General features: G+C 34.4%; 1 protein-coding gene across 2 annotated transcripts in view; it reads left to right on the forward strand.

The window, feature by feature from the left end:
• Positions 1–25,461, forward strand: part of SPOCK3 (SPARC (osteonectin), cwcv and kazal like domains proteoglycan 3) — a 456,613-nt gene that overhangs the window by 275,926 nt on the left and 155,226 nt on the right. For both annotated transcript variants that reach the window (XM_070257231.1, XM_023636338.2), the window contains exon 5: positions 13,223–13,346. In XM_070257231.1, coding sequence (XP_070113332.1) covers positions 13,223–13,346 — 124 coding nt within the window. The remainder of the gene's footprint in view (positions 1–13,222; positions 13,347–25,461) is intronic.

The following is a 25,461-nucleotide window of genomic DNA, read 5'->3' on the forward strand; positions in this document are numbered from 1 at the left end:
GCTTGGGGAAAATATGGAAGTTAATAAACAGTTTAAAAAAATAAGTTTTACTTGGAATGGTGGAATTCATGTCTGATTTGAAACCAAGAAGACTGGAAATTACTTTCTACCCTTTCATTTTTTGACTGTGTTAAAATGAGATGTATTTTAGATATTAATATGTCTAGATTGCTTCAAATATCTGTGTTATTTATGGTAATGTTATGTTATAGCAAGTTTATCCCCAAATTTCATTGGTGTAACACAATAAAAATTAACTTATTGTACATATCTTAAACCAAGAAGGGTAGTGCTGGGTGAGGAGACTCTCTTCCTTCTGTTGATTTAGGAACCAGACTCTTACTGTAGGTATACTTATAGAGTTCCTTTCCCTACACATGCCATAATAGTAGATTAACTTAGGTCTGTATCTATATCCACTACAGTTTATGGGAAAGGATTACAGTGAGGGTATATTTGGTCTGCTGTTGGGAAATGATTAAAGGAACTCAAGAATAGCCAAATCTTTCACCAAGGTCACATGAACAAAGAAAAAAAATGTAAATGAATTAATGCTTATCCTATACTGGAGCTTCAGCATAAAACCCCAGTGCATGCCAATCTGCTGTGCTATATAACCCATGGACCACTTCTTTACCTTAGCTTGGATGTCTGCATAATACATCAGTAGGATCAAAATAAGCGAAAGGCTTTCTTTTCCTATTTCTACCCCAAATTCTAAGTAATCCAAGCTTGAATGTTATCAAACCAATGTAAAACAAACAAATAAAAAGGCAAAGCTTCCAATAAGAAACACAAACAAAACACACAAATGTTAGTATTTGATCTAAAGTCCACAGCAGACTTGCAGTTACCCATTTGAGCTTCCCTTCAATATAGAAAAACAATGGCTAACTCCCAGGACAGCATCTTCCAGGCCTCTTTAATTTACCTTGGGAGTCCACCCCCAGGGACTCACTAAACTTTTATTCAGTCCCGCAATTCCACTTACCAGCCGTTGGTCAGTAAAATAACAGTAAACATGATAAATCATTAGCCATCTTTCTGCTCCTTGCAGGCAGTGCCAATGGGAGTTGGGAAATGTGGAATGAACTTCACCTACTGCATGTTTTATGGCCTCCAAATGGTCAGAAAAAACTGTCAGAAGGGCGTGAGAGACTGTGGCAGAGTATTTTTCAAAGGAAATTAGTATTAGACTGTAGATTAAATGGATTTTATTATTCTAAAAGTCAAGCGAGAAACAAAACTGCAGAAAAATAGCAATGCTCTTAAAAGAGTTAAAGTATTGTTGAAAAGAAGGAGCCTATATAAATCACTTTCCTCATATAGTTGTGAGGATCCAAATTGTTCATTTCCTGATGCTTGCTTCCTAGATGAGTAATGGAGAGCATATTAAAAATTCTAAAACACAAGGCTGAAAAGAGTTCTCGATAGACGGAAACTACTGAAGGAAATAACATAAAGTGCTTTGTCATGTTCCTTTATGCTATAGCACAAAATAATTGGCTGGAAAAATAAGACTTTTGTTTGAATTCAGAGCCAATTTTGTTATTTTATTTTATTCTAATCGACTAGCTTTTAATATGGCAAGCCATAATGACTTTTAACAAGGACTTACTGTACAAATTATTTATAAAAAGTTTTTTCAGTGAGAAATGGTGCTATAAAATTTCTACTTCTTAAGTAGATGTAGGGCTAAGATAAGAAAATAGGAACCATCCTTAGCGGTTCAGCCAGGGATCCCTCTCCTCCCTCTCCTCTTCCCTCCCCTTTGTCCTCCCTCCCTCCTGTTTCTTCCTTCCTTCCTTCATACTTATCGAAGAAAAAAACATGAGTTATGATTAAAAGGTGAAAAAGTATTAGTGGAGAGGGAAGAGAGCACATGTAAAGTTTTGGAAAAGATTGATCAGAAAATTAGGTGGCAATGAGAACAGTCTGTGGACCACACTTTCTGAAATAGATTCCTGGTATAAGGCAGTAGCTGCTCTCCTGTCAACCCTTGGAAGCCAAAGAGACTACATCGTTCCCTATTCCATGACATTTGGTCTATCTACTCACTACTCTCTTTCAACTTGCCCCCAGTGACCACTACTCCTAAATGCAAAAGAACAAATAGAAGAAAATCTCATTGCCTTTATTATCCATTCTTTTACCAATCAAATTGAGAGTCAGATGAGGCATGTTGATATGACTGTTATTTTTAGTGTCTATCCATAAAAATGGCAACTTTATTGTTTTCCACTCTTCCCAACTCTAGCACTCAGTTTCCCTAAAATCCTGTAAAGTGAAAAAATAAAAATGATGCTGTAATTCACTGAGACATGAGGTGAGTTTAAAGTACTTTTGTTGGCAATCCCCAAACTGTTCTCTATTGACAGAAGAATCAATTAGATCTGCTGTGGTTCCATGCGTAAGACAAAGCAGACACTCAGATAGGGGCACAGCCTTGTGGTAGCTGACGGACAATAACTAAGTCTCAAGATATTGCCATTTATCACACATTTGTTTTTTAGATGCAAAGGGGTTGATTATAGTAATCATAGGGCAAAATACATTATCAGTGTGAAGTCATGCATAGAATTGATTAAGGTATCCCTCCAAACCAGGGACTTCATTACTGAAGTTCCTTTGTTGTGAGAAAAGTAAAATCTCTCTTTTTCCAAGTATCCTTCTTATAGTAGGCTGATGGTGGCCCCAAAGATATGTAAGATATATCCTAATTCCTGGAATCTGTGAGTATTATCTTATATGGCAATAGAGTGAATATAGTCATGTGTCAATGATGAGGATACATTCTGAGAAGTGCATCCTTAGGCAATTTCATCCTTGTGCGAACATCATAGAATGTATTTACACAAATCTAGATGGTATAGCCTAATATATGCCTAGGCTATATGGTACTAATCTTATGAGACCACCGTTGTATGTGCGGTCCATCATTGACCGAACCATCGTTATTTGGCACATGACTGTATTTCCTTAAGTGGTGAAAGATCTAATTAAATTTAAGATCTTGAGAGGAGGAGGTTATCCTGGATTGTTGGAGTGGACCTAAATGTAATCACAGTTTATCCTTATAAGAGAGAGACAGCGGGAGTTTTGACATAGAAACAAAGAGGGAAGATAATGTGAAGATGAAGCAGAGAGAGATGGGCCACAAGCCAAGGAGTGCCAACAGCCTCTAGAAGATAGAAGATGATGAAAGAAGCAAGAACAGATTATTACCTAGACCTCCCCCGCCTCGAGAGAGAATGACGTCCCACCAACACCTTGATTTCAGCTCAGTGAAACTGATTTTGTACTTTTGACCTCCATAACTGTGAGAAATTAAACTTCTGTTGTTCTAAACCAGAAACTTTTGGTAATTTGTTACAGCAAACATATAAAATAAATACATTCCCTAATTTCAGAAACCCTATTTCTGGAAGCATGGTCTAACCAAAACAAAATCAGGAATGTGAGCAAATTACACATAGGTCAGAGTGTTTGCTATGGTGACTCCAGAGGATGCTGTGATTAGATTCAATTTATATACAATCCCATGCTGTGATTGAAATGATCTCTGTTGCAGCCCAGCTGCTTTCTGCTTGCTTGTGAATGGAGCCACTCAGCAGAGGTTAGGCGGCCACAGAATGTAGGTCTTTGCTTTAAGTGGTTCTGTTATCTTTCAAATACAGAGCTAAGAGAAATAACAGAAGTAGGGAAGGAATGGGTATCAGGAACAGGCGTTTCTCCATGCACAGATGATCAGATGTCATGGGGGCAAGATAGAGACTCAGAATTAGAGGAGTATGAGTATAGGTTGGGTTAAATGAGAAAAGTAACCATATGGATGGCTGTTAGAACTGATAAATAAATAAAAGGTGTAAGTTACAAAGGGAGTATGTGGGACACCAAACAGTTGGTAGAAGTGTGCTTGGAGGAGTCAGAAAATATTTCACAAGAGAAATGACATCAAAATTGTAAGATGATTGCAAGTTGACCAGCTAAGCTCTAGATTGTCCTTATTACTTCCTGAATCAGAAGAAAAGCTCACTCCAAGCTACATTTATCCTTTTGTCTTCAAACAAATTCTGAGCTCCATGAATTCGATGACTCTATCCATCTGGTACCTCCATGTTGCAAATAGTTTCTGAACACATTGTAGGGTATATTCATGAATAAATAAATGAACAGTATTTAGAAGGGTGCTAAGGTATTATTTATAGGTTAGATGACAAGTTATTGATGAGCTAATGATGGGGTTTTAACAATGCCTAGTTCAGTTCCTAGAACATAGTAAGTAGCTGTAAGCATAAGTAATGATACAAGTAAAAATAATAAAAGTGTCTTAAAAGCTCTTTCTGATAATCTTTTAGATATTGTACCAGTTATTGAGATAGTGTTTCCTGAAGAACATTTCCTAGTCTAGCAAATCTGACTCTACTCCTGAGATACCAGGAGTCAACTCATGCTTAAAGAAGTATATATGCTGTCAGGACAGGAATTAAATACAATCAGGTAGAGAGAAAGATATTATGGAGTCAAACAGTCCAGACTTTCTTTTTAATTTTATTAATTAGTTAACTTAAAAAATACTGGAAGACTTCATGCATAGTGAAGGTTTTGTACTCTTCAGGTTTCTCTCAGCCTGTAAATCAGACTCAAGCAAAACGTGGTACCCTCTTTTGCTTTTCTTATTTCTATACCTTTCCTTTCCAATGAAGCAGCAAGCAAGGAGGAGACCAATAACCTTTGACTTCCGTGAAAACAACACATGGGAGCAAAAGCTCTATTTTCCTTCTCTGAACTTTGAATGACCTTTGATGACTGTTTTCTTAAGTAAAATGTGGCATTTAACTGTTAAATGCTTCTGCTAAACCTGTCAGGTCTATTTGTTGAACCGTAGCTAAAAATATTGCCTTCTATTTAGAAAAACAAGCAAAATATGTCTTGATCATGAAAAATTCTTTTGATTTTTGATATATAAAATACATTTTGAATGATCAAACAATATTTTTCTATGTTTTTTGATAAATTTTGCATAGTTAAACATTTTCTTTTAGGTAGAATATTTTTCCCTTTTTAAGTTGCATGTCTGTCACTGTTATTGTAAAAATGTGAATACATTTTTCCAAATATAGAATCTCCTTGATCCTTAAGAATCACACATTTTTGTGAGCTCAAATTTTAGTTCATACTATGCTCAGTGCTAACCCTAGAGAACTACTTAAGGTTAAAGTAGTAACAAAGTTAATATTTGAAAACTTGCTTTATTTATGAACAGTAACAATTGAAAAAACAGAAGAATTTCCCAATTCTTATATTGAATATAGGAAGCTAGACTTAGCAAACATTCTTATATCTGGAATGAAAATATACCTGTCAACACAGATTAAATAGAACCAATTCATATATTAGTCAATTAATCTTTGTACTGATTCCCTAAATCAGAATCACATAGATGGTGTATTATTTATTACATTCAATATAAATCTCAGGTTTAATTAGCCAGATATACTCTCTAGACAATACTTATTGGTGGTGATGGATCTTTGTTTAAGTAAAATTTGAGGTAACCATGCTGTTATTTTTCACCTGTTAAGTAAAACTGACCTAGAAATTTATGAAATACGGAAATGTGATTTCCCATGGCCTTTAAAATTATGTGTGCACATTTATAGCAGGCAAACCCCCAATCACAAAATGAAAAGGCAAACACTTGGACTCCAGATCTGCCAATTACAAGCAATCGAAGCTCGAGCAGTGTAATTAAGCTCTTACGACCTCCTTTTTCCTAGCTTCAAAATTTAAAGAGTAATATGTACTGCATAAGATTGCTAAAATAATAGATAATGTTGTAGCATATATGTCTGAAACATAATAGGCTATTAGTACATATGAAAATCTAACCTTGAATTTGTGTAAATACTTGGCTCAGTACCTAAAATATTACTTTATGATAATATTTTGCTTGAAAACAAAAAGTAATTTTCTAACACTTCTCCCAATGAATACATTTATAAATACTTATTAACTAGGTAATTGGTTTATCATACATAAGATCATGAATTTCCAATCTGTTGCATTTTGCTGGAAATAGATTGATCGACATTTCTAGTCCATAATAACTCCTCCAATGACTCTTTATGTCTTATACTATTGAGATCCCTTACAGTTGAATATACTTTTTCCATAGCTTAAGTGAAGAGAGCTTTAGTTATTAAAATAATGTTTGAAATTAAATATGTGGAAACAGTACGGACCTAGAACAATATGAATTTGACATCGTCTACATTTTATACGTTTCAAAGTTGTATTATTCATTCAATCCATTGGGGGTCAGATTGAAAAAGAGATTATATGTCATTTGTAGTAATGTCTATTTTGAAATTTTGAAATTATTAATGTCTCAATAATTGTGAATATGTTTACTACTTAAGAAAAATTATTTACTTGACAGAATATATTATTCAAACTTGTCCATGATTCAAATTTCTCATTGATAACAGCTTTAAAATAAGGTCAGTGAAACATCCTTTGATAGAGAAAATTAGCCTCACTAAATAGTTTATTGTATTAGCAAGATCTATGTTCAAATGCATCAGTCTTTGAAATAAACCTGGTTTGAATTGTATTTTACCTAAGTAGCAATCTAATTGTGCAAAGTTGTTTTAAGATTTGTTCAAGTAAAGTGGAGCACTTATAAATTATAAATTATCCACTTCTCTTTAAATTCTAAATTCTGATGTCTAATTTTATTACTCTGTAAAATATATACTCTCTAAATCACTGATTACTTTGATTTCCTGGCAACAGTGCTGTGTCGTATCAGTTGGCCTGGTAAATGTAATTCATGATGAAAATTTATTATTACGATAAATTTTTACAATGTATTCAATGTATGTTAGGAATAGTTTTTAAAGATAAGTTTTATTAATTATTGCTATCACTGTATTTTGAAATATGTATACCAGTGAGCTTTTTCTGTGAACTTAGTTCTTTATAAAATATAGGGGATAAGCAGATTTTCTATTCATCTGGCTGATAAACTATGCCAGCTTATTTTGATATAATATTTGTTCTTTTTAAAATAAATAATTATTTTGATTGCATATTTGTTCTTTAGTATCTACATTGTTAATAGTGTTTCTAGTATAAAGTTTTTCCATCTGTGTATTTACAGAGTCTTTTACTTAAAATTGCTTACTTATGCTATTTTGTGTCATTGCTCAAATTACTGTCATACAGAGTACAGAAATCACATGAAGCAAATAGTGACCACTACAGTTTTAATAACTTCCATATAGGGCTTTCTAACTTTCATATAATTTTGTCACCCCAATGATAATATACTGTACCTTGCTAATACCATCTGTCCTTCCTAAGGCCCATGGCAAAAAAAGGAATAAGGGTAGCCTTGTTTCTTGAAGAGTTATGGCCAGTAGGGAAGGAATCGTGATTTGGCAGTCATGTCTTAAGGAAGAATTCCTCCACAACTCTGGCAGAACTTATAAAACTGACTGCTTAAAGGAAGTGAAATGTTAGGTGTATCAAGCAGACAAGAGATACATCAAACTGCCAGCAGCTGAGACATTCACAGAATGTCTCAGTTCACTTGAATGCTGTTTTATCAGATTATAATCAAATTCTCTTGAAGCAAAGTCATTAAGAATTAAGTTAATATAGATGCATACAGAAAGAAGCAAATACACCTCAGAAATTAAGACTTAGATACTGACGGTCCCCTTCTAAGATAAATATATAATAAATCACTTGGCATTTTATTCTCTTTGCATATTTATGGCCTAAAGAACTGAGAGTTTAGGGGCCAGCCCGGTGGCGCCCTGGTTAAGTTTGCACGTTATGATTCTCATTGGCCCGGGTTCACATGTTCCGACCCCGGGTGTGGACATGACACTGCTTGGCTAAAGCCATGCTGTGGTAGGTGTCCCACATATAAAGTAGAGGAAGATTGGCAGGGGTGTTAGCTCAGGGCCAGTCTTCCTCAGCAAAAAGAGGAGGATTGGCAGTAGTTAGCTCAGGGCTAATCTTCCTTAAAAAAAAAAAAAAACCAAAAAACTGAGAGTTTATTATATGTGATGTCAGATTCCAGGACTACAATGTTTTAGAAAAATATGTGATCACTTATAGTATAAATATATGATTTATTTTAACAATTTATTGATGATATTCCTTGACATTATAATACAAGTATTATTTATTCTTAGGGATACTTTCATGGAAATCATGCCTTTTTAAACACAGCCATGTTTTATTATCCCTGTTTAATTAGTTGTCACAAGACAGGGCTCCTTCTATATCTTTCATTTGCTACCTTGAGATAGCAAAATTTTGCAACTTCAACATTCCTAGCACTCTCTTGCCCAACTCAGCATCATCCTTCAGGCCATAATGATACATTTGTTTCACTTGGTAACACTAAGGCACATTCTAAAATTACAATATATAGCCAATATACACTGTCTATGCTTCTAATTTTTGTTGAGTGCCTTCCCGTAAGTAATTGTATTAAAGATTTATAGACTCATAGAATGCTCAAGATTAAATGATCCATACTGATGAAGCTCAGCATTGTATAAGTGAAAGAATTAAGACTCAAGGAGGTTACTGACTTGCCAAGGCTGATTAATGACATGGTCAGATATGAAACTTAAATCAAATTAAAATGAGTTTTTTTCTGCTAACCATTTTGGTAACATCATTTAAGCTCTTTCTAAAATCAATGTAAATCCTAAAACATAGAAGTTGTGTTCAAATTGTATTGTTAAAATGCACAACATGATTAACTAAAGAGAAAACCAAGTAGACTATAATTGACTAAACGGATGTAGCAATAATTAACATTGTAGTTATTAGAAAAATAAGAGCCTGTTGAGCTTTCATGTGTAACTGATGCTGGCGACCTACACTGAAGGCTCTAGAGTGAAAGGTAAGTCAGGAACAGAAGAAGATAGCTCAGATTGTAAGATTATATGACTCAGTTGCCTCAAAATAAGTCGTGTAAAGGGACTTTAGCAATAGTATAAATTCTTTTTTGTAGTTTAATTTTCCAGCTATTAGAAACACAATAACAGGTATATTGGTATGAAACTAACTTAGTGCCTTCATGGTGGAATATTTAAAAAGGAAGATTTTGAGAAAAAACCCTAACTTTATATATCATAGATTATCATTCAATTGCTCTGTTTCCCTAGATTCAAAAATACAATTTTTTTCTCTTTAAGGGAAAGAATTATGGCCATATACAAGATGCCATTACAAAGTAAATAAATACATTTTTAACTCGAATCTTCCAAATTGAAGTACATATTTCTGAAAAATTGTTCTTAAGATGTACCCTAAAAAGTTTATTCTAGCAGAGTTGCTGTTGAAAGAGTAATTTCAAAATCATTTCAGAGTTTTGCAGCCGGCTTGAGTTTTGTACTTCATTAATGGGAGCAAATTATATTGCCTGGTTTGAGAATAATTCAAAAAAATCAAACGCTAATGGCCTTTGGTATATAAAAAAATTAGACTTACTCTCAAAGGTGAAGACCTTTTACACATAGAATATTCAGAATAAAATGCCTAGTGATGCTTTTGCCAAATCTAGTTTCTTACCTGTCGTTGCTCCTGCCACAGATGCCCAGAGCACGTTCTGACAGGCTGAGCCAGCCTTGCCGTTCCCTAAGCACTTTACTTGGCCGGTCTTGGTCTGTACGCTGACTGCCATGACTTCATCTATCACTTAGAAACACATTACTCTTCCTTAAATAGGACCTTCAAAATATAACTAAAATTCAAACTGAAAAAGAAAGATAATCTCCACTTAGGTGTAATTATATATGTTTACATATTGTATATAATGCGTAGATATTAAATGTTAGAAATTTTCAGTTATAGCCTCATTATTTCACTGATTTTCCTAAGAAGACAAAAATATTTTGATACTCAACATTATGAGTAACGCTAATTCTGAGAAGCATTCCTGATGCCAAACCAAACAAATTCTGAATCACAGAATAACTATGGTAAAAGAGACTCTAGGGTGCAAAAATCTCTTCCGTGGTGAGCAGAGTGAAAAGAAACACCACATTCAGTGGAACAGGTGGAGCACTGCACAATGCTGAAGGGCACCTTATATACATGGTCTGTGATGCATGCAACCTCTGCAACTGCATATAGCTACCCTGTTTTCGAAGTCTTACCCAACTACTGCCGTTAGAAATGATCATTACTCAGAATTCCTAAAGCCCTTGTTAACAATGCAGTGTATTTGCCCCTAAGTGTCCGCCGTGTTATATTGTTCATTTTGTTTTCACATGTAAATCTTTTTCTCAATTATAGATGTTTTGATTTTTGAAATAAAGAATTACATCTTATTTGTGCATATCTAGTGATTCTTGTTATTACATTGTTGCCTGATTTCTGAATTTGTAGAAGTACGTTTTTATTCAAACGATAAGATTCTTAGGAATCAATTTGTGTTTGTACCCTAATCCCAACATGAATACATGCCTAGACAAACCATGTTCTATACTGCTCTTTATGTACCCAAATGTAATTTGTCTTCATACAGAAAATGAAATAAAAACTTTTATGTGTGAATTACATCAAACAGTCTGAGATGATTTAAGAACACATAAAAACTATGATATTTAGAATTTCAGATTTAGGCTCAAATTTTCTAGACTATTTTGTTAAATATAAAATCTGTTCTATAAAGACTGTGTTATGATGACAAAATGCCTCGTGCTTTCTTTCGCATTTACTGAGTATAGTAAAAAGTTCATGAGTCACGGTTCTCCATGCATTATGGTATGAGTAATAGATATTAAAACATGAATTCTGATTAAGTTATCATCTACTGTTGTATTTATTTTAAAATAAACATAAGTAAATATTCTGATGGTTTAGGAAATTGTAGACTTTGGCATCAGCCATTATTTAAAATGGTGATGCAAATATATACAATATTATACTGTTTATACTTCAGCAAATCCTGACCATTCTTATTGATGTACTTTAGGAGTCCAAAGTTGTCTGGTGTTCAGCAATATTGGCTTTGAAGGGAATAAGGGTAACTAAAGTTTTTTTTACCTCAAAACGTAGTTTACAACTCCATTGTAATTTCACTCACTTCAGTTTCAGGAATTTCTAATAAATCTTCAAATTTTTAAAAAGATTTTAGGTCTTGATATATTTACTCTTTGAATTAAATGTGAAAGATCTTCTGAGTCATAAAAGATATTTATAAAAGAAAATCATTAATATAACAATGTTTTTGTTTCTATATTTCATTAGGGCTTTTAAGTCATATATGTTAGGAAAGAGGAATGAGGTGAATTGAAAAAGGAGACGTGTTGGAGTTAGACATGTACATATATATCTCCAAGGCAAAAAAGATATATTCATCCTGTTCTAGTAAATAATTTTTATTGATTAGAAACCAAAACTTGGTAATAATTTCTCCTAATGTATCTGAAGAGCAAATAATTTGCATAATTTTATGCCTTGTTTTGATTAAACAAAGTGAACGAATAATGCAAATATAATATTTTATTTCTTTTAATTCTCTCATTTCTGTAGTTTATGTCTTGAAGTGATATCAAATAATGCTCCAGGTTTACCAGTGAATGTCTTAATTTCCATTAGAATTTTGTGCCAATTATTTAATGAGTAATAGCATCATGATCATTTTGCCCATTGTATCTCTTATGAGATGAACTCTGTGACCAGGCAAGATTTTAAAAGTGGTCTTTTCACAGAATTTACACAATTAAAATGAAGAGAACATGTTTGGAACTAGGATGGGCTTCATGGAAACCCTTTGTGAAAGAGATGCAGCGGGAGGCATGAGAAGAGGGCAAAGAGAAGATGATAAACCTGTTCTTGATGTCCATCCAAATTTTATCAAAATTTGAAACACATAGTTTGAATTTCTTTCCCTATAATGAAAATTAATACTGTACTTCTTAGTAGTTTTTTGGGATTACTTTTTTGTAGGTTTGACTTATTCATGAAAAAAATGAAAAGCAAAAAGGAAGTAAATGTGTCTAGTAAAACATGTTTTCTCATGCTGAGAGAGAAATCAAATTGCTTTCTCTATAAACAATGTTAAGGACTAAGACTGAGTACAGATTTACTAGAGGACTTCTAAACATTAAATGTTTTTGTGTAGGTTCCCTGGTGCTTTGATTCTTATTTTAAGCCCTTTACCCCTTTCTGTGTAAGTGGTTCGCACAAATAGGCAGAGCAATCAGCAGTTTGATCAAAATGGAGAAACAAATACTTCTAAGCTTAGGTAGGAGAAGACAATGGGTTTCCCCAAGTTATTCTAGATCAAAACCTAATGGATCTATTTTGAGGCATTTCTACACAATAAAAAGAGGATTTGCTCTCACTAAACCTACTAATTTGGTTCTCTAAATAGTGGTCGTTGCTGGAAAAGTGTAGTTCTTTGTTGCTGTTTCCTCTAAAAGTAAATTGTTTTCATTTTCAGGCATGTAGAGTATACCAGCTGAATTAGGTGTCTGTTTTCTGGTACTGTTCCTAATGGAATACTGGGGTGGCTCTTTAAAAGGTTCCAGGTGTTTGAGTTCTTTATTGCTGAGCAATTGTTGCTTCTGTTTCTGGGGCCATCAAAAAAACGTCACAACTATAAATTAAAACAAAAAATCCATATGACGGGGGCCAGCCCCGTGCTGAGTGGTTAAGTTTGTGTGCTCAGCTTCTGCGGCCCAGGGTTTCGCCAGTTCTGATCCTGGGCATGGACATGGCACTACTTGTTAGGCCACTCTGAGGCAGCGTCCCACATAGCACAACCATAGGCACTCAGACCCAGGGTAGACAACTATGTACTACTGGGGGGACTTTGGGGAGAAGAAAAAGGGAAAAAAAAAGAAGAAGAAGAAGGAGAAGATTTGCAATAGTTGTTAGCTCAGGTGCCAATCTTTAAAAAGAAAAATCCGTGTGACGAAATATAGCTATAGCATACATGTGATTAGCAGAATCTTAAGAAATATATTCTCACTTTTTTATAGGAAAACCTTAACATATGAAACAAAATATAATGAAGGACATTGTATGGATTAATACATTGAAAATGAGGACACAGTTTACTGATTCTAATTTATCTTCAGGAATTGAAATGACAATGGAGAAAAGGCATGATGCTGATATAAGTTTATTTATTTTTTAAATCAATGCACTAAGTGTGGTTGCTTTCTTCTTTTGACAGCATGAAAGATGCAGGAGTAGGCCATAAGCAATGGAGGGGTCCCATATCATCCACCTGCAAGCAGTGTCCTGTGGTCTATACCAGCCCCGTTTGTGGTTCAGATGGTCATACCTACTCTTCTCAGGTAAAGACAACTATAGTCATTCAGTATGAAATACATAACACATATTTATTAGTAAGTGATTAAAACTTTTAGTTCTCCAATGTGGTCATCCAAATAATTTATTTAACTTTTAAAATAATGCAAACAATCTCACTGGTTTAGAATATGATTCAATGTATATTTGTTTCTCCTATATCAGAGTTTTTAAAATTTGGAATGCCAAAGCTGTGAACACTCTGAACTCTCAGATATTAAAACAAATGTTTCCTTTGTTCCTACTGTGAAAGGGGTCAGAAATGTTACCATGCCATATAATAATGTTAGTAGTTATTGTTATTATAACAATAATAGCAGCTACAATCTGTCAATATCATTATTTCTTTAATCTCGTATATCTCCGATATTACCTCATTTAAGCCTTCAAAAATCCTTTTTAACAGATGAGAAAGCTAAGGATCAGAAAGGTGGAGCAAATTTCACAAATTTAGCTGAAGCTGAAGCCGTGATTTGATGTCATTTCTGATTCAGCGTCTCTGTTCTCTCCCCTACATTATTCTGCCTCCTTATTTAGTGTCCTATATTGTCCAAATATATAGGAGTTTGTAAGTACTTTACCTAGTAAAAGTTTTCTTCGATTCTATGACAGAAAGGAATACAGGATAACAACTTCTTACCTGAAACTTTGGGCGAGGTACATTAGGTTTTTTCAAAAATATGCTTTAGAAAGGTAGTGTAGCACATTATGCAGTGTCACCAGTGAGATCTTACCCTATAAGTAAACATATTAACATCTCTTTAAGGAACTATATGAATATTCACATTAAATAGGATACATGAAGTCTATAAAATAACCTTACATCAGTTCATATCTTGTTTTGCTTACTGCAAAGTGAGTTCCGAAAATGTTGGGCTATCTGAACGTTTTGTTTTGTGTATACCTCTTTATGAACCATACTTTGTCACAGTAAATATTTCCCAACAACTTCTACTTGCATTTTACAATTGCTAATCTTGATAAGAGCATGACAATATTGAGAAAGATTAATTTAATCAGTAAATATATGCATAGTACTTACTGGCTGCCAGGTACTGTGCATCCTTGGTGAAGCCGTCATGTGCCCATTTGCTAATATTTTAAAGGTGCGTATAGAGGTCTAGTTATTGCTAGAAGAAAAGAGAGTGGGTAACTGTCCTTTCAACATGATCTTAATCTTGGTGAATTTACCAGGGTCCAGAACCTCAGCTTTGCAAGCTTAGAAAATTCATGTTGTCAGCACAAGGAAGAATGAATCTATCTCATATTATCAAATCTCACATGATAACGATGTGTAAAAAATTGTACTGCTTTGTTAAATTACAACAAAGGATGCAGATTATAATTTTCAAACTGATAGGTAGAGCTACATGGAAAAGAAATTTTAGTCCTAATTTTACTGGATGAAAATGATGACTGAACAAGTTGAGTCAAGAGAGAGACTGGAATTTTTACTGGCATTCAGCTAAGATAGGCCTGTATCTTCCTCACCATTAGAAATATATGTGCTGGAGGTACTGATATATTTGTATCCAGAGTGTCATGGGCCCTGGAGAGGGCGAGCATTAGTCCGCCACCCACTTGTTTGGGGCTCTCTCTAGGATGCTCCTAGTAGACGATCAGTTCTTTCACAACTCACAGGACATAAAGTTACAATCACAAGTGATTTCCACCTGTTGGTACCATATGGGAGGCCTTGTTTGATGATTTTAGAGAAACACAGTTGTCATACTTCCTCTCAAGACAAAATATACCTCTTACAAGTAGATTAATTCACATATATTTCTGATTCCATAGGGTTTCCCCCGTTGTTCTCCTTTTTACTGGGCGCACTGTGAAATCCCAGCTTACAAATCATATGGCCTTAATAATATGGTCAATAAAACCATTCTAAATACTCCATACTTGAATTATTAATTTAATATTTATTTGCATGTGTATCACTTTCTACAAATGTCTTATCTACATAGAAAGACATAAAAAGAACATGATTCAAGTGAATATTAGCTTTTAGTAATTCCAAATCACCAACTTCATTTCTGTTGATTCTGATTTAACTTGGTGATATTTTACTTTGGACCAATACTAATCTTGCAACAGTGAGGCTAAGCTGTATAAAATAATAAAAACTAAATAGACATCTTAGCCCTGTAGGACCTTATATTAAACTCTCCCTACCAGTACATTTTAGAAGTTTATTGGATTTGAAATTCAAATGAAGACCCTCAACATTTTTTTGTAAGAGAAAAGATTGCCCTAGGCTATTTATGTACTGAATCATGAACAAAGACCACAGAGGCAAGTGCCTTCTTGAGAAAGTCATTTTATTACTTATCAGGAGATGAAAATAGAAGATGGGCACAGGGGTCACAGGATCTTTCTTCTGGCATTTAGCTCACTCAATTGTGTCAGTAAACTAAGCAATCTCTGACAGGGCAGATTTAAACAACTTTTGGGGTCTTGTAGGCCTTTGAGCTCGCAATAATGATGTGCTCCAAATTCCAAGCTCAGCATGGTCTATGAAGCTCCTTGCTTGAAGTTTCTAATCCCTCAATTGAGTAATCCTGATATGATAAAGATTGACCAGAAGCCAGGTACTATCAGTCCAGGATATGGAACCCTATATCCAGGATGGAAGCCCAGTCCTTCTCTCCAGGCCTTCTTATCTTTTTGTAATGGGGACCCCTCCATGGATACACAGGGTTTGGTTTTTTGTTACTACTACAAATAATATCCTACAGGTTCTATTTTAGACCCCTAATGTTTCCTCATTACCTTCAACTCCATTTATAGAGATGAAATTATAAATTATATTTCCACTGTACAACTTAATTGGAGGTGAGATCATTAACAAGTATAGTAGGAGCAGGGGCTGAGAGAGAGGATGGGAAAGAGGGTTGACAGAAGGAATCCAAAGGAAGATTTTAGCCAAATGACATAACTAGGATATAATTTTAGAAAATGTAGTCATTATACAATGTGACCAATTTTGGAATAATTGTTTTATTAGAGTTCAAGTTCTGAACTTGTCAGCTTCTCTAGAAATCCTCAGCAGTGTACTTTAAAAAGGTATACACAAAAAGACAAAGGAGCAGATGGAGAACTATGGAAAAATTGATTTACTTGAAAAAATATTGAGACTTTTGAAATTTTCATAGGAAGTAGTTTTGTAACATCTGATTTTTTTTCCTGTTAAGAAAACCGATTGACTTCTTTTTAGAAGCCTACTTAATCTTTCTTTTTAAAGAACCAGTGTTTTAAACATTATTTCAAATTCAGCAATGCCAGAAAAATCAAAACGTAAGTCTGTTCAAAGTTATTTGAGAGGTAATCATTCCTGAAATTGACAGAAAAGGTGAAAGTCTTTGTTTCTTTACTCCAGGCAAAGTCTATTTTGATTGTATTTTCAAGCTTCAGTAAGAAACTAGGAATTGTTCTCCAGTATAGCATCTATATTAGACCACGGATATATTTGTCACTGACTTGTGTGAATTGTATACTGCATTTGCTGAGCAGAAGTCAATAAATAATATTAATATTTTAGAACTCAGCAGGGCATACATAACATAAATACTCTGGGGACAACATTGGATGATTTGAACTCTTTTTTATCCTTTTTAGTCATGCAATGCTTGGCAGTTGAACTAAATAATGGTGAAATCCTTAGGAATGAGCACTGTTTATAAGAAATTTGTATGTGTGTGTGTGTGTATATGTTGAGGGACGGCAAATAGAAAGCTTATCCATTTTACACTAGAGTTCCCAACTCTGGCTGCCGAGATGCTACTTAAATTGGTTTGGGATGGGGCTCTGTGAATCTGAATGTTAAAAGCTCCCCAGGTTATTTTTATGTGTAGCCATGGTTAAGAACCACTGTTGTACCCTTCAAATTATTGCTTTTTTTTTTTTTTTTTAAGATTTTATTTTTTCCTTTTTCTCCCCAAAGCCCCCCGGTACATAGTTGTATATTCTTCGTTGTGGGTTCTTCTAGTTGTGGCATGTGGGACGCTGCCTCAGCGTGGTCTGATGAGCAGTGCCATGTCCGCGCCCAGGATTCGAACTAACGAAACACTGGGCCGCCTGCAGCGGAGCGCGCGAACTTAACCACTCGGCCACGGGGCCAGCCCCAAATTATTGCTTTTGAATTCTTAAATATGAGATTTTTGGAGGTTTTTTTAATAAAATAGAATGATAACGTTAGCATTAAAGGGGAAGCATTAAAGGGGACATTTACTTTTTGTTGCAATTTGAGAAAATTCCGTTTTAAGTTTCAATAGTCTACTATAGAGTTTTAATCTTTCTTTAATTTTTTCCATATTTAAGATATTCTGTTACTTTCTCTTAATAATAGTTACTAATTCTAGTAGCTATGCATATATTTTCAAAAGTAGAAAATTTTTTACACTTCACCATTTTGATGTGTTGTATCTATCAGTATGTAGTATTTAATTAACCTAGGTACCTTCTTCTGAATGCTTTGAGCTGAGATAATTTTATGTTGGAAGATCGGTCAGAAATAGATGTACCAGGGCCGGCCCTGTGGCCAAGTGGCTAAGTTTGCACACTCCGCTCCTGCACCTGGAGTTTGCCCATTCAGATCCTGGGTGCAGACCTACACAGTGCTCATCAAGCCATGCTGTGGTGGCATCCCACATAGAGGAACTAGAATGACCTATAAGTAGGATATACAACTGTGTACCGGGGCTTTGGGGAGGAAAAAAGAAGAGGAAGATTGGCAGCAGATGTTAGCTCAGGGCCAATCATCTAAAAAAAAGAAAAAGAAAGAAATATACATGTGCTGCTTCTATTTGAACTGCTTTTCAACATAGGCTAGGTTTTGCTTTTGGCTTGGGTATGCCAAGTTGATCAAGATTACAACTCCAACATATTATCAGAATTATTGACTGGGATAAGCTCTTATTAAAGCACTGAGCATTGAAAGAAAGAATATGAGTGAACTCTATCATAAAATCTCAGATTTCAAAGGAACTCAATAGGACATCTAGGACAAACTTCTACATAACATGCAAGTCCCTGATAAGATATCCTGTTCTGTGAGATAAGTATCTATTTGAGGGGGATTCTAATTGTCACAAAAGCTTTCTTCTCTTTATATTGATTTAGCTTCCAGTGCTCTTGATTCTTACCCCCTCAGGTATACGTTGCACAAAATATATGCTCTGCTCTCTTCAGTTATTGGGAAAAATGTGAATTCCTAAATTTTCCATTTAAGATGTAGCAAGACACTAAAGGACAATTGCAAAGCAGCCTCAGGCTAGAATATTATTTAATTTTTATACAACTCTATTTCCAGTCTTTTAGAATCATCTCACACACATTTATTAGACGTGAACAATTTTTTTGTTTTTGCTGAGGAATATTGGCCCTGAACTAACATCTGTTGCCTATCTTCATTTTGCTCAGAGGAGATTGTCACTGAGCTAACATCTGTGCCAATCTTCCTCTATGTTATGTGGGAAACCACCTTCCTCTATTTTATGTGGTGACAGTATGGCTTGATGAATGGTGCTAGGTCTGCACCCAGGTTCCAAACCTGTGAACCCAAGGCTGCTGAAGAAGAGTGCGCAAACCTAACCACTACGCAACCGGGCTGGCCCCTAGACGTGAACTTTTTTTATATAGCTTACCTTCGTTGAGTTTGAGACACGCAGCATTCTTTTCGTGGAAGCCCAATAATCTATTTTGCCCTGATATTTAATCATATTAAGTCATATTTAATTAAATTATATAGTTATGATATTAACTTACTTAAACAGATTTTAGGGACCAAAAAGTGGAGTGGTGGCAAGCATAAAACTCACCTGACGGTAATGAGAGTTTGGAGTCATTTGTTAGCCTTAAGTGTTCAGCATGCTGTGGGCATCAGTTGTCTCCCTGGAGCTTGATTGAGAGAAACCTCCAGTGTAATTTTTTATTGTCAAACAAAAAATATTCATTCAGGAGAAACTAATTAATGCACTCCTTTTCTGTAAATATTACATGTTTGGGTTAAATAGAATTACCAAGTAAAGGTGAAATATGATATTTTTTTGGTTAAATTTGAAGAATTAGAAATAATCACTGAATTATCATAATGTTTAAATATTTTCTAGGAAAATATGGAGTAAAAGTAAATTCTAATTCTTTTTTTCTTCAATCCTGGATTCATTTTCTCCTCAGAATATTTTATATGTATTGAGTATAATGTGTTGATCATTTTAGCGTTTTATAATAAACGAATTCACTATTAGTGTATTTAAATGTACACAGAAAGGTAAGGGAAACAATCTATAGTGATGAATGATTTTTGTTTTTCAAAAAAGAAAGGGAGAAATAAGAAAATTAAGTTTAAACATGAAAACTACATGCCATTTCTATAACAGGATTGTTATAGCAAACTAACTGCTTCTATTGTTAAATATTCAAAGAATTCTTCCACCTTTTCAATTATAAGTAGTGCAGTATCTCATTGCTGTGGCGATGGACCTTTGCCTTGCTTCTAAAGTGTTTCACTGACTAAATCATTTTTCTGCAACTTGTATTATATTGAAGAAATTTAACTTCATCTTAATTTTAGTCTTCCAGTATAATACGCTTTAGAGCCATAATTATCTTTGGAAGATAGCTTGTTGAAGTTATTAAGTGAGCACACTGCATTTGGAGGGTTCATGCTCTCATCTCCATCCATACTCTAAATACCTGTCCCTCCTTCTCCAGGAATTTGCTTTATGGGTTATTTTATGTCTCTTTGTCCTTAACTTTGACACCGACATAGACTTACTTTTTTGGCTTGTTCAAAACACTTGAGTTTTGTGTATTGGTGGCTGCCATTCACGAGTTAAGGACAAACGTTTCACTAATTTCTAAATTTATATATTGATGTATTTTTGAGATTATAGCCTTACTTTTGTATGAGTGATTGTGTTAAAATGGTCTTTCACAAAACTCTGTTGATATTACAGGATTTTTGTAGTTTTATTAATTTCTTTATTTTTAATGTAATTCCATAGGAAATGAAAATTTGGCAAATTTATGTTTTTAACACACTTTACTTTGAAATATCAATAATCAATCAAATCTAAATCTGTAAGTTTTGATCCACTGGTCTTCACTACTTGTTTCACTTACTGCTTTGCCAATCACTCCACCACACACCAAAAACTGGCTTCTCCTCCCATCCCATCACCAAAACTGTTAGACCACATTTACAGCAATTCAGTAAATACCAAATTCAGTGATTATTCCAAAATATTTTCTTATTGGATGGAAATGAAGTATTTGACAGTGTTAAACTCCCTTGTCATCTTCTGCTTCTGTTTTTTCTCGATACCTGGACAGTCGTGGACTTGAACAGTGACTGCAGCACCTTTGGATAGAGGCATCCAGGAGAACATGGGGTCCTTGCCCCAGAATACTTAGGCTGCAATCTCGCTACTTTACCGCAACTGCTAGGTCCTATATTCTAGGGGATTCTTCGAATGCTCTAATCATTGTTTCCCACAGCTTAATGCCAGTGGCTTAGCTGTGGGGATGAGGCATGGTGCGTTAATGAGTCTGAGGCCCATGTGTCTCTTTTTCGTCCACCACTACTATAACTTGTGTATGGATCTTACAGTATGGTAACCCATGAATTTTTCGCTACATTAACTTTCATAATCTCATACACACATGTGCATACGTTTATTAACCAAGCATTTATTTAGGTCTTTTTTTGTGATGGATACTGTGTCACTAACTCATTATTAATCCCCCTTTTATAGCCAAGAACACCGATGCACAGAGAAGTTAAGCAATTTTGCCCAGCGTCACCCAGCTAAGTCCAGATTCCGTTCTCTAAATTAATTTTCCTTTTTTAAAATTTGAATTTGGGGCAGAAACACTTTTTTAATTAGTTGCCCTTCAATGTTTTTACATTACAGATATAATTAATGCGATGATTGCATTTATTTGAATCACTAAATAAAGATTGCAATGTGTGGCCTTAAATTTACAGAGCTGCTTGTTTGTTACTGGTTTGAAGCCTATGATTTCAGAGCCATTTTTAAAAATTATATTCTTAGAGATTTCACATGATAAATAAGTTTAATTTGTCCATTTTCTATGGTTATAATTTCTTGCAGAAGACAATCTTTTATGTTTTCTTCTAGAAGCTTTAACGTTTTAACTTTTAAGTTTAGGTATATGATAGGTACGTGTTGGTTAATTTCTGAATATGGTAAGAGGGGAGGGTTGAATATCCTTTTTTAATATAGCCAGCCAGTTGTCGCATCGTTTGTAGCCGTTTGCCCCATTGGATTGCTTTGGTGTCTGTCAAAAATGAAATCGTCCTGAAAGTGTGGATCTGTTTCTGCTCTATTTTGTTCCAGTGAGTTATTCATCTGTCTTGAGGCTCGTACCATGCTGGCCATTTGCTGTATCTTTAGGTTAAGTTTTGAATTCAGGCGCTTTAAGTCTGACTTTGTTCTGCCTTTTCAATATTTCCTTGGCATTTGCCCTCTGCATTTCCATATGAGTTTTAGGATTAGTTTGTCAATTTCTACAGAAGATCAGCTAGAATAATGATTCAGATTTTGTTGAATCTATAAATAAATTTGAGGAGAATTGATAACAATACTAAATCTTCAAATCCATACACTTGGTACATCTTTTCATTTAGTTAGATTTAATTAATTAATGCTGTGTAGTTTTTGGTATAAGGATCTGTAATGTTTTTAGTTAAATGTATTGCTAAGTAACATTTTTATTAATGCTATTAAAAATTTAATTGGTACTTTTATTATTTATTTATTTATTTTGCTTGAGGAATGTTAGTCGTGAGCGAACATCTGTGCCACTCTTCCTCTATTTTTTTGTATGTGGTACACCACCACAGCATAGCTGGTGAGTAGATTAGTTCCACGCCCAGGATCCGAACCTGCCAACCTGGGCCACTGAAGCTGAATGCATGGAACTTTTAACCACTCAGTCATGGGGCTGGGCCCAGTACTTTCACTTTTTATTCCTTTGTACTAGTATATTGTCATATAATCAATTTTTTTATACTGACCTCATATATTAACACCTCACTAAATTTACTTTTTCATAGTAGTGTTTAGTAGATGTCTCAGAATTTTCTACATATATTATCATTCTTTATGAATAAAGGCAAATTTACTCCTTCCTTTCTTTCTTTTTATGCATTTTATTTCTTTTTCTTGCCTTATTGTTCTGGTTAAGACTTTCAGTACGATGCTCAATGTCCCTGTTTGCCTAATCTAAATTTAGGAGGAAAGCGTTCAGTATTTTACCATTAGGCACAAAATTATGTATAAATTTTTGTTTGTGAAAAAATAAAACCCTGAATAAAGCTTAAGCTAATGTTAATCAGGTTTTCTGCAGCCCTTGTAGAATACAACATACAATTTTGGTGCCTGTAATCTGTTACTATCTATTAAAAAAAGGAAAATACTGCATATATTCACTTGTGGAGTTTTCATGTTAACTTTTCCTTCTAAGATAATATAATCTTTGCTTTTTTGATAAAAGGAACTTGTATTTTATAAATATTCCACATAGTAAGCATTTCTAAGGGGCTAGTTTCTCTAAAAATCTCAAAATATGTAGAACATGCTTGAAATATCCATGTTCCTTAAGAGAAATACAGTCGCAGTAGTAGTAGGCATATATTAGCTGTAGCTATAAAAGTAGTATTGGCAGTAATTGCTAAAATAATTAAGCAATAATGTCAAGTAATGTTCTAAGTATTTTATGTGTGCTAATTTCATCTTTAAAACAACCCTATAAGACAGATTCTATAGTGATCCGCAATTTGTAGATAAGGAAAAGGAAGCAATTAGCAGCCATAAAGCAGGTAAGTACGGAATTGGAGCCCAGCTTAGATCTCATAGAGTTCACCACTGTGCTGTTCTGTGCAGTAAAACTTGCCAGTAAGTTCCTGATTGATGCATTTATCACGTGTGGATGTTACTCTAATCATGTCCTTTGTAACATCAATTATTCATCACTTTATCAAGAAGAAGGAACCATGCAAGGCAATAGGAGAGATTTAAAGAAGCCATATATGTATTCCAACTCTTCAAAAACTTAGATTATAACAAGATAAATAGGTTACCCATGTGTAAAGATAACGTTAGCGTGTGCCATTCTTACCCAGCTGGTAGAAGGTATTCCAGCTGAGATATTCCAAAAGTTTCTAGGTAGTTCAGAATCAGTGTACCCACAGCACCTTTGGAAAAGCTGTGTGTGTGTGTGTCTCTTCTGTCAAAGTCGCACAACTCATGCCAACAAAGAAAAGATTTTTAAAAAGCTAACGCTTAGTGAATGCCTATTATGTGTTAATCATTGCTCTCTTAATATATTAATTAATTAATTTAATGTATTAATTTGTATATTAATTAACCTACTCCTCATAACAACACTATGAGACATATAACATACACTAATATTTTAAAGATAAGGAATCTGAAGCATAAAGATATTAAATATGTTCATAAGGCCACAAAGCTAGTAAATAACAAGGCTAATGGTAATATAAATATGAATAAAATTATGAGTCATATAAAGGTAAATAATATAATAAATTGTAATACAATATATATGTATAATTATGCTTATAAATAATATATTAATAATGTGGATAATATTAATATAGGAAAGTAGTTTTAAAGTTAATAGATGAAAAATAATTTTCTAAGCAAAGAGAAAACAAATACATCATATATAATATCTACTTATATGTATATAAATTTATAATCATATAGATATGGAATAAACACAGTGGTACATGGCTGTCATATCCTTTTCAGTGAATACATGGGCTAATTACGTATTTTCCCACAATCTCTCTGCATATGCTCTGTGATCACTGTATGTTTCAATGTCCTCTAGTGTCCCTCCACCCTAGCTGCCCTCTACCAAGGAAATTAGCCTTGTTATGTGAATAGGCAATGGATTAAGTATGCTCTTGCCTCTGAAGCAAGCCGATTAAACAAACGCTAACTTAAACAAGAGGTAAGTTAACTCTAATAGAGAAACTGGGGGAAAAAATTGTCAATAGCTAGAATGAAGAAACATGAAGATGAGTGCCTTGTGAAAGAATGACGGAGTAGGCTTCATGTGAAAACATAGTGATGTAGATGAATTGGAAGATCCTCTAAACAGCTGTGCCCCCAGGGAATAGAAAGCAGGGAAGTACCTGTCATTAGGACCTAAGAATTCAAAAAGTAACCTATTTATCTCTGAACTAGCTTTGGGTAATAATACCATTATTATGGCATAATATTTATACCTTTGAATCTATTCTCTCGTGGATCTGGGGTTTTGGATTATTCTACCTCAGAGCAGATCATGGAAGCTCCAGGATGAGAAGTAAATTTAAGGAGTTCCATGTATTCATACCCCCAACACTTGGAAGCCCCAACATAAACCTTCTCTCTAGAAAAGTATAAGGAATACAAACTTCTAATGATTCCCCAGATTTTATTCTGCCAACACTTTGCTCACATACAAATAAACATTACAAATAGAAGATATACACTAATAGAATACAAATAAACCAACAAACAAAATGAGAAAAGTCAACATGAGCAACAGTGAACAATGCAAACAATTAAGAACAAAATCAGATTTAGGTTTCAATACTTAAAATACTAAAATTGTCAGATAAATAACTAGGTAAATCAAAACATACTGTCACTATGTAAAATATTTGTTGTTGTTGTTGAGGAAAATTGGCGGTGAGCTAACATCTGTTGCCAATCTTCCTCTTTTTGCTTGAGGAAGATTGTCCCTGAGCTAACATCTGTGCCAGCCTTCCTCTATTTTGTTTGTAGGATGCCGCCACAGCGTGGCTTGATGAGTGGTGTGTAGGTCCACACTCGGGATCTGAATCCATGAACCCCAGGCTGCTGAAGCAGAGTGTGCGAACTTAACCACTACACCACAGGGCCGGCCCCTATAGAATATTTTTAATGTGTGAAATGTTTAAAGACACAAGAGTAGCTTTCTTGAGGAGGAAAAACATGGGGGTGGCTCTGAAAGACCAAAGACCATTAATGTCTCTCCCTCTACCATGTCTCTCAGGGTCTAAGGTGTTCTCTCCCC

This window comes from Equus caballus, chromosome 2 (assembly GCF_041296265.1).
Source record: "Equus caballus isolate H_3958 breed thoroughbred chromosome 2, TB-T2T, whole genome shotgun sequence".
Classification (NCBI taxonomy): Eukaryota; Metazoa; Chordata; class Mammalia; order Perissodactyla; family Equidae; genus Equus; species Equus caballus.